Source organism: Emys orbicularis, chromosome 3 (genome assembly GCF_028017835.1).
Source record: "Emys orbicularis isolate rEmyOrb1 chromosome 3, rEmyOrb1.hap1, whole genome shotgun sequence".
NCBI classification, from domain to species: domain Eukaryota; kingdom Metazoa; phylum Chordata; order Testudines; family Emydidae; genus Emys; species Emys orbicularis.
This window is the reverse complement of record NC_088685.1, coordinates 159,518,357-159,530,651: the sequence shown is the minus strand read 5'-3', so window position 1 is coordinate 159,530,651 and position 12,295 is coordinate 159,518,357. Positions and strand designations below refer to the sequence as shown.

The 12,295-nt window shown below is 47.3% G+C and overlaps 1 protein-coding gene across 1 annotated transcript in view; it reads right to left on the bottom strand.

Moving 5' to 3' along the window:
• DNAH14 (dynein axonemal heavy chain 14) overlaps positions 1-12,295 on the bottom strand; it is a 451,367-nt gene that overhangs the window by 242,650 nt on the left and 196,422 nt on the right. Inside the window, 2 exon segments of the mRNA XM_065401478.1 lie at positions 7,278-7,412; positions 7,720-7,809. Coding sequence (XP_065257550.1) covers positions 7,278-7,412; positions 7,720-7,809 — 225 coding nt within the window.

The following is a 12,295-nucleotide window of genomic DNA, read 5'->3' as shown; positions in this document are numbered from 1 at the left end:
TACTTCTTGCTGCAACTCCAACAGAGGGGAAGGAGAGTGGATCATGGAATGGACATGAGCAACACATCTTGAAGAACAGTTACGAAAGGTAACCATTTTTTCTTCTTCGGGTGCTTGCTCATGTCCATTCCATTGTAGGTGACTCCCAAGCAGTACCTCCGGAGCGGATAGAGTTCATGGAGTGTCAATTGCAAGACAGCTCTGCCAAAGCCAGAGTGGTCTCTGGCCTGCTGGGTGATGGCATAATGCATCGTGAAGGTGTATACCGATGACCATATCACGGCTCTGCAGATGTCCTGGATGGGGACATGTGCCAGGAAACCGGCTGATGATGCCTGAGCTCTTGTGGAATGAGCTGTCACTATCGGTGGGGGCACAGCCTGTTCTGTCTCCTAACAAGTACGGATGCATGTGGTGATTCAGGACGAAATCCTCTGAGAAGACACTGGAAGGCTCTTCATCCTATCAGCCACCGCAATGAAGAGTTGAGTAGATGTACGGAAGGGCTTGGTGCGCTCCAGGTAGAAGGCTAGGGCATGCCTGATGTCTAGGGTGTGTAGACGCCTCTCCTCATTGAAAATGTGAGGCTTTGGACAGAATATCAGGAGGAAGATATCCTGGTTGACATGCAACTGCAATATCACCTTTGGCAGGAAGGCTGGATGGGGACACAGTTTTACCTTGTCCTTGTAGAACACCGTGTGTGGGAGCTCCAGCATAGGAGCTTTAATCTCAGAGACTCGCCTCGCCAATGTAATAGCTACAAGGAATGAGACCTTCCATTACAGGTGTGAAAGAGTGCAAGAAGCCAGAGGCTCGAAGGGAAGGCCAGTGAGCCTGGAGAGGACCAGGTTGAGATCCCATTGGGGAACTGGATCCCAGACCAGTGTGAAAAGTGTTTCAAGGCCTTTCAGGAATCTGATTGTCATCTTGTGTGAGAATACTGATCGACCCTGGATGCAAGAGTGGAAGACCGATATGGCCGCCAAGTGCACCTTGATCGATGAAAAGGCAAGGCCCTGGTGCTTTAAGTAAGTAATCCAGGATGGATTGTAGTGACGAGTGGACTGGAAAGATATTCTGCTCCGACACCCAGCAGGAGAAGCGCTTCCACTTTGCCAGGTAAGTCACTCTGGTGGAGGCCTTTCTGCTTTCTGAAAGAACCTGCCGGACCTGACTAGAGCAGGCTTGTTCTTCAAGATTCAGCCATGCAGCATCCACGCTGTGAGATGGAGAGAGGCGAGGTTCAGGTGCAGTAACTGTCCATAATCCTGAGAGAGCAGGTCCCGGCAGTTGGCAAGTCCACGGGGCTGCTACCTCTAAGTCCATGAGCGTGCTGAACCAATGCTGGCGAGGTCAACCCGGGGTGATCATAATGACTCACGCCTTGTCCCTCTTGGTCTTCAAGAGGACTTTGCTGATCAGTGAGATTGGCAGTAAGGTGTACATCAGGTCACCTGTCCATGATAGGAGAAAGGCATCGGATGGCGAGCCACTGTCGAGACCCTGCAGAGAGCAGAACTGGTGACATTTTCTGTTCTGTCTGGTGGTGAACAGGTCCACTTGGGGAGCTCCCCACTTCTGAAAGAGCATCTTGATGACCTCCGAGTGGAGGGACCACGCATGGTGAGAGAAGAAGGACCCGCTGAGGTGATCCACCAGAGTGTTCCAGACGCCAGGGAAGTTGGAGACTTCCAGGTGGATAGCATTTTGGAAATAGAAGTCCCACAGGTGAAGGGCTTCCTGACAAAGGGCCAATGATCGAGCTCCCCCGTCTGTTGACATAGAACATGGAGGCCGTGTTGTCTGTCAATAACTGCACTACTCAACCAGACAGATGGGAAGGAACACTAAGCAAGCCAGGTGGATGGCCCTGAACTCTCTGATGTTTATGTGAAGCGACAGCTCCTCTCTACACCATAGACCATGAGTTCTGAGTGTACCAAGGTGGGCTCCCCTACCAAGGTCAGAAGCATTCGACACCAGGGACACTGTGGGTTGTGGAGTCGCAAACGGAACACCTTCCAACACCAGATCAAGGTTGGACCACCACTGCAGGGCGGTGAGTACCTGTGGCGGGATAGTGAGGAGCTTGTCCAAGTGATGCCAGCTACATCTGGAGGGGTCTGAGGCATAGTCTTGTGTGCTGGACAACATAAGTGCATGCCACCATGTGTCCTAGCAGTCTGAGACAGGCCCGGGCTGTAGTGAGCGGGTGGGCGGTGATTTGGGCAATCAGATCTGACACTGCCTCGAACCTGGCTTCTGGCAGGAAAGCTCTGGCTTGGGAAGAGTCAAAGACTGCTCTGATAAACTCTATCTTCTGCACCAGGACCAATGTTGATTTTTGTTAGTTTATCAACAGGCGCAGCTCTTGGCAGATGGCTTGTAGCACCGCGACACTGCATTGGACGTGCTCCCTAGACTGGCCCAATAAGCTAGTTGTCGAGCTATGGGTAGATTTGGATGCCCCTATGTCTGAGGTAGGCTGCAACCTCTACCATGCACTTTGTTAACACTTTTGTTGCTGTCTCTAGGCCAAATGGGAGCACTGTGAACTGGTAATGGGTCTGCCCGATTACAAACTGTAGGAACCTTCTTTAGCCATGAAAAATCGAAATATGAAAATACGCATTCTTCAGGTCGAGGGCAGTGTACCAGTCTCCAGGATTCAGTGAAGGGATGATGGAGGCTAGGGAGATCATGCAGAACTTCAACTTCTTGAGATATTTGATGATGTCTTGCAGGTTGAGAATGGGGCGTAGACCCCCCCTTGGCCTTTGGAATAAAAAAACAGAAGGAGTAAAATCCTTTCCCTCTCAGATGCTGGGGAACTTCCTCTATGGCTCCCATCCACAGGAGTTCTTGAACCTCCTGAGTGAGCAGATGCTCGTGAGAAGGGTACCTGAAGAGGGAGGGAGGGAGGGAGGGATAGAAAGGAATTGGAGGGTATACTCCCCCGCCACAGTGCTAAGCACCTACTGGTCTGATATTATAGAAGCCCAAGCAGGGAGGTAGGGCAGTAAATGGTTGGAAAATAAAAGAGGCATCGGATTTCAGTTGCAGACTGGGAGGTTGCTGTTGGGCGCACCCTCAAAATGCCTGCTTGTTACCCGGCTGGTGGTGGGTGGAGCCCGACTGAGCAGAGGTAGTCAGCGATTGGCCCTGGCAGCACTTACAGCCCTGGCCCATCTTACGGTAGCACTCCAACCTGGACTGGCTCCCGAATCTCTGGGTCTGCTGCAGTTTGAACCACTTTCTTGCAGGCGCAGGCATGTGAAGACCCAGGGAGCGCAATGTAGCCCGGGAATCTTTTGGACCATGCAATCTGTTGTCTGCTTGGTCCGATAATAGCGCCAGGCCATCAAAGGGGAAGTCCTGGGTCGACTGCTGAACCTCCACTGGGAGCCTGGACCACTATAGCCAAGACGCCCTTCTCATGGACACGGCCGAAGCCACAGTCCTGACTGCAGAGTCCACTGCATCTGAGGCTGCTTGGAGAGCAGCCCTCACCACTGTCTTGCCCTTCTTGAGAATGGCCAGGAACTCCTGCTTAGAGCCCTCTGGCAAAGAGTCCAAAAGCTTGGCCACAGATTGCCAAATGTATCTGCCAAGCAGGGCTGTGTGTGTGGGCACTTGCAATTGGAGGCCGGCAGTCAAATAAATCTTTCTGCCAAACATATCGAGCCTCTTTGCATCTTTGTTCTTAGGAGTCAAAGCAGGTTGCCCCTGCCTGTCAAGTTCATTGGCAGCGGATACAACCAAAGAGCTCAGGGAGGGGAGGGTGGAAAGGTATTCGAAGCCTTTAGCCGGGACATAATATTTCCTCTCCGCCCGCTTGGAGATGGGGGTGGGGGGGCAGGGGCAGGGAGAGGGAATTTGCCACAAGGCCTCGATTAACTTTACCACCTCCTGGTGGACAGGCAGAACCACCTTAGAAGGGGCCGCTGCACTCAATATGTCAAATAGGGTGTCGGAAGGTTCTGACAACTCCTCGACCCCCAGCTCCAGATTCGTTGCCATTCTTAAGTAGCTCCTGCTGAGCTTTGACATTGTCCTGGGGAATCATATGGGAGGGCCCCGCCAATGGCTTATCAAGTGAAGAGGATGAGGATTTGGGTCGACCAACTCCATTTCCACTGCCGGGGGAGCCTTGGCTGAGGCTGGCTACCACTGGACACCCTGCTCCGACTCCTTTTCTGAGTCTTGGGGTGGACGGGAAACTGTCGCCGATCGCTTCTCAGAAGCAGTGATCAGACTGATCACTGCACAAGCTCCAATATTTGAGGGAACTCCCAAGGGTTCCAGAACTGCCATGGAGCCGTCACTGGCCCTGAGGCGAAGCACTTGCTGGCAGTTCCGGGGGAAATCCCGATGAAACTGGCAGGTGACGTTGGCCCACGGGCACTACGAGCTTCTCGCCTTCCGAGACTGAGAAGGAAGAGATTCGTCTTAGGTATATCTCCGTGGTCCCCATCTCATAGAACTGGAAGGGACCCTGAAAGGTAATCGAGTCCAGCCCCCGCCTTCACTAGCAGGACCAAGTACTGATTTTTTCCCAAGATCCCTACATGGGCCCCCTCAAGGATTGAGCTCACAACCCTGGGTTTAGTAGACCAATGCTCAAACAACTGAGCTATCCCTCCCCCCCCATGGTGGTACCACTACCACCTCTTTGCCCTTTCCATGCTGGCTGTCCCTGTGCTCATCCCCTGGGGATCGGTGCCAGGAAGTCGGAACTCGTTGTTGGGTCTCCGGTGACAGCACTTGGTGGATCAGTGATGGTTGCCTGGTTATTGATGCCTCACACTCTGGAAATGGTGCCAGGGCTCCAGTGACCGGGAGCGCAGAGACCTCCATCATGACTCCAGAGATTGCCATCGGGCCTCTGGAGACCGGTACCGTTGATCCAGAGACCGGCATTGAGACTCAAGGGATCGGTGCCATGAGTCTGGAGAGTAACGCAGACACTCAGGAGACCAGTGCCGGGCCTCTGTAGACTGGTGGCGTGCCTTGAGAGGTTTGTGCCAGATAGCTGGCTAACGATGCTGGGATTCCGGAGAATGGTGCCTGGAGTCCAGGGAGTGGTGCTGGGAGCTCTGGTAGGCCAGCTGGCTTGTGTTGGAGGGCAGACAGCACAGCTCTGGAGACTGCTGGGGGGATGCCTCCTGTGGTAGTGCCAGGGAGCGGTGCCGTGCAGATGGGAATCATTTTAAGGGGCCCAGGGCAGGATTGCCTCTCGAGCGGGCAACTTCTATCACAGGCATCAGCAGCACTGGGAAGGACAATATGTCCTTAAGCAGCCTGAAAGTCCTCTGGTGTGGATAGCTCTGCCACGGGCCGGGTGCCTCTGCTGCTTCCCAGGGTGGTGGGCAGGTCCCGGAGGGAGCTCGACAGATCAGCCGGTGATGCTGGAGCCTGGCTGCACTCTAGAGGGGATCAGCTGTCCCACATGGGTCTTTGCTCACCTCTGGCTTTCTCTTTCCCTTTACGAGACATGTGAGACTGCCCGATCCCGGTGTGTTTCTTCTGCTTCTTAGCAGGTACTGGGGATGGGGATCGGCGCTGTTCGGAGGTCAGGGCCGGTGCCACACTCCGCACTGACGCAGAGGTGCTTGTAGCAGAGTCCAATCTGTCTGGCTCCATAAGGAGCGCTCGAAGCCAAATGTCCCACTCCTTTTTGGTGTGCAGCTTAAAACTTTTGCAAATGCGACACTTGTCACTTATGTGGGTTTCCCTCAAGCACTTCAGATAGCTTTGGTGGGGACTGCTGATGAACATAGGTTTTTTTACAGTGCTCACAAGGCTTGAAGCCCAGGGACTGGGGCATGCACCGTCCCTGGGCTAAGTCTTGTAGGAGACTAACTAACTTATTCTATACTTACACTAAGGGAACTAATAAGAACTACACTAGAAACTACTCTCCACAATTATATACAGCAAAAAATACTAGAAACAACACTGGAAGAGTCAAAAACTTGCCAAGGCAATGGAATGTTCCAGCACCATCACTGGCGGTAAGAAGGAACTGAATGGGGGGTGGCGGTGGTCCTTATACTGGCACATATGCACGTCACTCCAGAGGGCGCCAGAGCCGATCCGCTTTGGATACCACTGAGGGAAAAACTTCCAGCCCCGGTGCGTGTAGCGAGCACACACCTACAGTGGAATGGACATGAGCAAGCACTCAAAGTAGTAGTAAATTTTTGGCCAATTTAAAAAAATGGGTACTTACACAAAAGACCAGAATAAGCTCATGTTACTGAATTAGCAGTTAAATGTAAAATATTTGTATAAAAAAAGAAGAGTATTTTATGCTTCAGATGTCTTTACATAAATCTTTTGTTGCACTGACTTCCAGATTTGTCATTGCTAAGTCTTGCTGCACCATATATGATTTTTTTTTGTGGTTCAGTATCATGCAATAAATTCTTAATTGCAAGATTATTACTGGGTTATCCCTTATCTAAAATAATTTACATTTTAAAAGGCTAACTACAAAAATTTAAATTTTACTGCAAGATATTGACATTCTTTAATAAAAATGGGAGTATAAAGTATGTATTCTTTTTGAAATATAAACAGATCTCTTTCAGTTTTCTTAGCTGAAAAGTGTATGTCTGACTAATTAATTCTAAACAATAAATAGGGGACTAGATGATTCAGGGAACTGGTAATGAGACATGAAGTGTTTCATTACTAGGTTATTACTGGTTCAAATCTCGCAATGATCGGTAATTACTAAAAGTTGTCTCAGTCCGCTTCCTAGTAGACAACTGCCCATATCACTGATATATTTGAGCACAATAGTGGCAATCAATAGAAAGGCCAAGGTCTGAATGAATAGGCATGAAGAACAAATTACCTCTCAGGTACAGGGGTGGTCTTCCTAGGTCAAGGACTGAGGCTCAAAGATTGAGTATAGTGAGGAAACTTGGTCTTCCCACCCTCACACTTCAGAGTGCAATTTTCAAAAGTGCCTAAGAGACTTAAGGCATCCAACTCCTACTGACTTTCAATGGGAGCTGGGCGTCAAACTTTCTTGGGCACTTTTCAAAATACTCTCCCCAGGATATTAATGATTACTTTCCCAAAGCATTCAATTTAAAAAGAGAAACAAATATGGATCTTTACTGAAAAATTAGTTTGCTGGAAAAATTATGATCTATGCAGAATTATGAACCAGGCTTTAAAATAAATGCCCTTCAACATTAAAAATTAAACTAAAACCAACAGCTTAAAACTAACATATAAGAGCAGATATTCAAATATCTTACCTGCAAAACAGCAACATTTTTTGAAATTTTTTCCAAAAATAAAGTTGGTAAAATTACCAAGGCTTTTTCTAAAATTGTTCTAACAGTTGTCTTCCCTCCACCTGTAGGGCCTACTAACATCACACCAACCCGAGCCTGAAAACACATTTGCAAAGATCAGCTCATTTCTAAGTGGCATTGGAGCTTATCCCTAAAATGATAGACTATTAGAAAAAAATTTCAATGATTTAGCATGTGTGCAAGTTTAGAATTCTTATATGAATTTGATTTTGTTCTGAAAAATATTTTTTCTTTCTACTACAATATCAATTTTGTAGTTCTCAATAGGCATGTGATTATATTAGGATCTTTTGGATACTGTCACAAATCTTCAAAGAATCTCTGGACTTGTACCTCAAATTCAAGGCATTTGTCATATTAACAAATGTTCTGCTGTACTTACCAGAATTTGATTGTGAAACTGTAAAACTTTTTCTATCTGAGATGCCCAAGGCTGCAAACATAACTGTTGCATTGCAACAGCTACTGATTTCTAAGATGAAAAAAAAAATCACACAGTTAGCACAGTAATAATACTTAAAAGAAATTAAAAGGTAAAGTGACTGCTTCTGCGGTAAATGCATTTTCCTGAAAACATTTTTAGGAAGGCAGCAGTATCAGAAGCAGAAGAAATTAGAAAAGTAGGTGATTTCCACAATACCTGGGTCTAATATTCCTAAAAAAAAATTTAAATAAATAAAATAGATTATTGTATCCCCTAAGAACATACAAATGTTTCTGATGCATGCTAGAATGCAATTAACAATATCATAAAGAAATCTCTGATTAATTGCAATTCCAACTATAATGCTTAAATATCACATGCATCCAGTTTAGCACAGCTCAAATTGACAGATAAAATGGAACAGATTAAATTATTAACCTAGTTGTTTCTTTCTTTTACTTAGTCCTTCAGTGTCATGACCTTGTTTTCATAAAAAGAGTTCCCTTTATTTTCTATGGGCAAAGACACATGCTCAGAATTTCCACTTACTTGAATTATAATACTGTACACATCTTAACTCCTAAGACATGAAACATGTTAACTATAATATCATGGAAATTGAAAAGAGAGGGTTACTCACCTTGTGCAGTAACTGAGGTTCTTCCAGATGTGTGTCCCTGTGGATGCTCCACTTCAGGTGCATCCCGGCGCTGCTGATCGGAGATTTTCAGTACCAGTGCCTGGTTGGGACGCGTGTGCGCAGTAACCGTCTCATGGTGCCGTTGGCAATTCAACTAGCACTCGCATGTCCTAACCCCTCAGTTCCTTCTCTACTGTAGAGTCCTTACTGCAAACTCCGAAGTAGAGGGGAGGAGGAGGATGGGTAGTGGAGCACCCAGAGGGGGACACATCTCGAAGAACCTTAGTTACTGCATAAGGTGACGAACCCTCTCTTCTTCTTCGAGTGCTGTGGGTGCGTCACTTCAGATGAATGTAGAGCAGTGCCCTCATGAGGATGGAAGGGACTTCAGAGTGGAGTCAATTGCTGAGGCTAGTACAGTGAGGCCTAGTCGGGTATCCAAGCTGGAACCAAGTGTGATTGCACAGTGGTTCGTGAATGTGTGTTCAGAGGCCCAGGTGGTTACCCTACAGATGTCTAGAATGGGAACATTGTGTAGAAATGCTGTGGAGGTAGCTAAAGCTCTTGTCGAGTGGGCTCTGATGCCCGGAGGGGCTTCAGTTGTATGTAGTGAATAGCATGTATGGATACAGCTGGATATCCATTTGGATAATCTTTGAGTCATATGGCAGAGCCTTTTGATCGTTCTGTTGTTGACACAACGAGTCTAAGATTTACGGAATGGCTTCATTCTGTCTAGGTAAAAGGCCAAGGCCCGGCGCACATCCAGTGTGTGCAGGATTGCCTCTTGAGAATTAGTGTGTGGTTTTGGGTGGAACGTAGGTAAGTGAATTGGTTGGTTGAGATGGAACGAAGGTGATATTATGGGCATAAACTTAGGATGTGTTCTAAGTGTGACTTTATCCTTGAAGAATATTGTGAATGGGGGTGAGCCATGAGAACCCCTATTTCACTAACTCTTCGTGCCGATGTAATGGCGACCAGGAATGCCACTTTCATAGATAAGTGAAGTAATGAGCATGTGGCTAAGGGTTCAAAAGGGGCTCTGGTTAGACTTTTGAGAACCAGATTTAAGTCCCATGTGGGTGTGGGTTCTTGGATGTCTGGATACATATTCTGTATGCCCGTTAGGAATCATTTAGTAATCGGGTGGGTGAATACCGATGTCCCATCTACTTGTTTATGGAAGGCCGTGATGGCCACAAGGTGAACTCTAAGTGAGCTCATAGCAAGCTCTGAGTTCTTTAGGGATAATAAAGAATCCATGATTAGTGGAAGTGGTGCCTGCCTTGAAGCTATCTGTTTGTTTTGGCACCACAGAAAGAATCTTCTACATTTTTGGAAGTAGATAGTGCGTGTGCTGTATTTCCTGCTGTTTATTAACACTTGTTTTACCTGTTCTGAGCAGGTTAGTTCGTTGGGGTGGAGTCATGCCTTTAGGTGAAGTCTCTTCAGGTCCAGATGGAGGACTTGACCGATGTCCTGAGAGAGAAGATTCCGTAGGCAAGGAAAAGTGAAGAGTTTGCAGATCGCCATGCGCGACAGGTAAGGGAACCAAGTCTGTCTGGGCCATGTCAGTACTATGAGTATTATTTTGCCTCTGTCTGTTCGTATTTTGTGCATCACTCTGGAGATCTGAGGTACCAGTGGAAATGCGTATAGAAGAGGAGCACTCCATTTGATGAGGAAAGCGTCCCCCAGGGATCGTGCTCAGAGTCCTGCTCATGAGCAAAACTTTGGGCATTTCTTGTTTACTGATGTCGCGAACAGATCTATGTGTGGTGATCCCCACATGTGAAATATGTGTTGGATTATTTTGTCGTTCAGTTCCCATTCATGCTCTTGGGAAAACCATCTGCTTAATGTGTCCACCATCATGTTCAGTCAGCCTGGGAGGTATGCTGCTGTAACAGAGATGTTGTGTTTTATGCACCAGTTCCATAGTTTTAAGGCCTCCATGCATAAGGAATGGGAATGTGCCCCACCCTGGCGGTTTATATAGAACATACATGCAACGTTATCTGTTGGGATCCTTATTGTTTTGCCTCATATAATGGGGAGGAAATGTTGGTATGCGTTGCGAACCATGCATAATTCGAGCAGGTTGATGTGTAAGTGTGTTTCTGTGGGGGAACCACTTGCCTTGGGTTGTATATTGGTTTAGGTGAGCTCCCCATCCGACCAGTGAGGCATCTGTTGTGATTTGTACCTGCTGAAACGGGATGCCTGAGCACACGTTTATTGGGTTTGTCCACCATCGTAGTGAATGTAGGACCTCTGGGGTTGGCGTGAGTCTTTTGTGTAGGTTGTGCTTTCGTGAAAGCAATGCAGGTGTAGTCTGGAATGTTTTACAACAAAAGTGGTGGCCGCCATATATCCCAGGAGTTGTCGGCAGGTGCATACAGACACCTACAGGCTATCTGAGATCACCGATATGACGGAGGTCAGCGCTGTGAATCGGGGCATCGGTAGCAATGCTTTGGCCTCTACTGAGTCAAGGTGCACTCCTATGAAGTCCAGTTGTTGTACTGGAGTTAGAGTAGATTTCTTTTCATTGATTTGTAGTCCTAGGGAGTGAAATAGAGAGATGGTTTGTCAAGTCATGTGTAGTGTTTCCATCCTGGTAGAACCTTTTAGTAGGAAATCGTCTAACTATGGGAATACCAGTATTCCCTGTCTGTGTAGATGAGCAGCTACCACCTCTAGGGTTTTGGTAAAGACCCGTGGAACTGTCAACAGTCCAAATGGCAGTACTCTGTATTGGAAGTGATTAGTCCCCCTGTGAATTGTAGGAATTGTCTGTGAGCAGTATGGATGGTAATGTGAAAGTAAGCATCTTGTATGTCGAAGGCTGAGAATCAGTCCCCCTCTTCCATAGCTGGGATGATTGAGTTCACTGTGACCATTTTGAATCTGTGTGTGTGGACAAATTTGTTGAGTTTTCTGAGATCTAGTATGGGTCTCCAACCTCCGTTTTTCTTTTGAGTCAGGAAATAATGGGAGTAAAATCCTTTCCCTCTGTGTTGTGTTGGAACTTGTTCCATGGCCCCTAATTGTAGAAGGTGATCTACTTCTTGTCTCAATAGGTGCTCATGAGAAGGTTCCCTGAAGAGGGATGGGACAGGCGGGTGGGTAGGTGGGATGAAGGTAAAGGGGATGGTATAACCTGTTCGAATGATCTCCAAAAGCCAGTGGTTCGTAGTGATGGTGGCCCATATATGGTAGAACGGTCAGAGTCAATGACCAAAAACTTGGATTATTGGTTCTATTGGCGCTGGTGGTCGGGGGCGGTCGGTCAGATCCTCAACCAATGTTTCAAAATTGCGTCTTGTTTGAAGGTGATTGGGATGTCGCAGTCTGGGACTGGGTAGGGTGATGTCTCTGTGATCTGTGCCTTTGTCTTTGATTATCATAAGGCCTCTGTTGTCTCTGTCCAGTTGTGTCTATTGCACTGATAAGGTTGATATCTCCTATATCTGTTAAGGGGCGTACAGATGCCCAGGGTTTGGAGCGTAGTTCAAAAGTCTTTCATTGAGTGTAAAAAGCGACGAAGAGTCCTGTGGCACCTTATAGACTAGCAGAAGTATTGGAGCATAAGCTTTCGTGGGTGAATACCCACTTCGTCAGATGCATGTGGTGGAAATTTTCCTTCCTGTGTTAGTGTAGGGAGTGTCCTGAGTAGATGGTGCAGTTTCTTAGTATATTCCTCGGTGGGATCTGAGGAAAGTGGCCTGTAGAATTTGGTATTGGAAAGTTGTCTGGCAGCCTCCTTTTGGTAGTCAGACCTGTTCATGATGACAACTGCACCCCCTTTATCAGCCTCTTTGATTATAATGCCAGGGTTGTTTCTGAGGCTGTGGATGGCATTGCGTTCTGCACGACTTAGGTTATGAG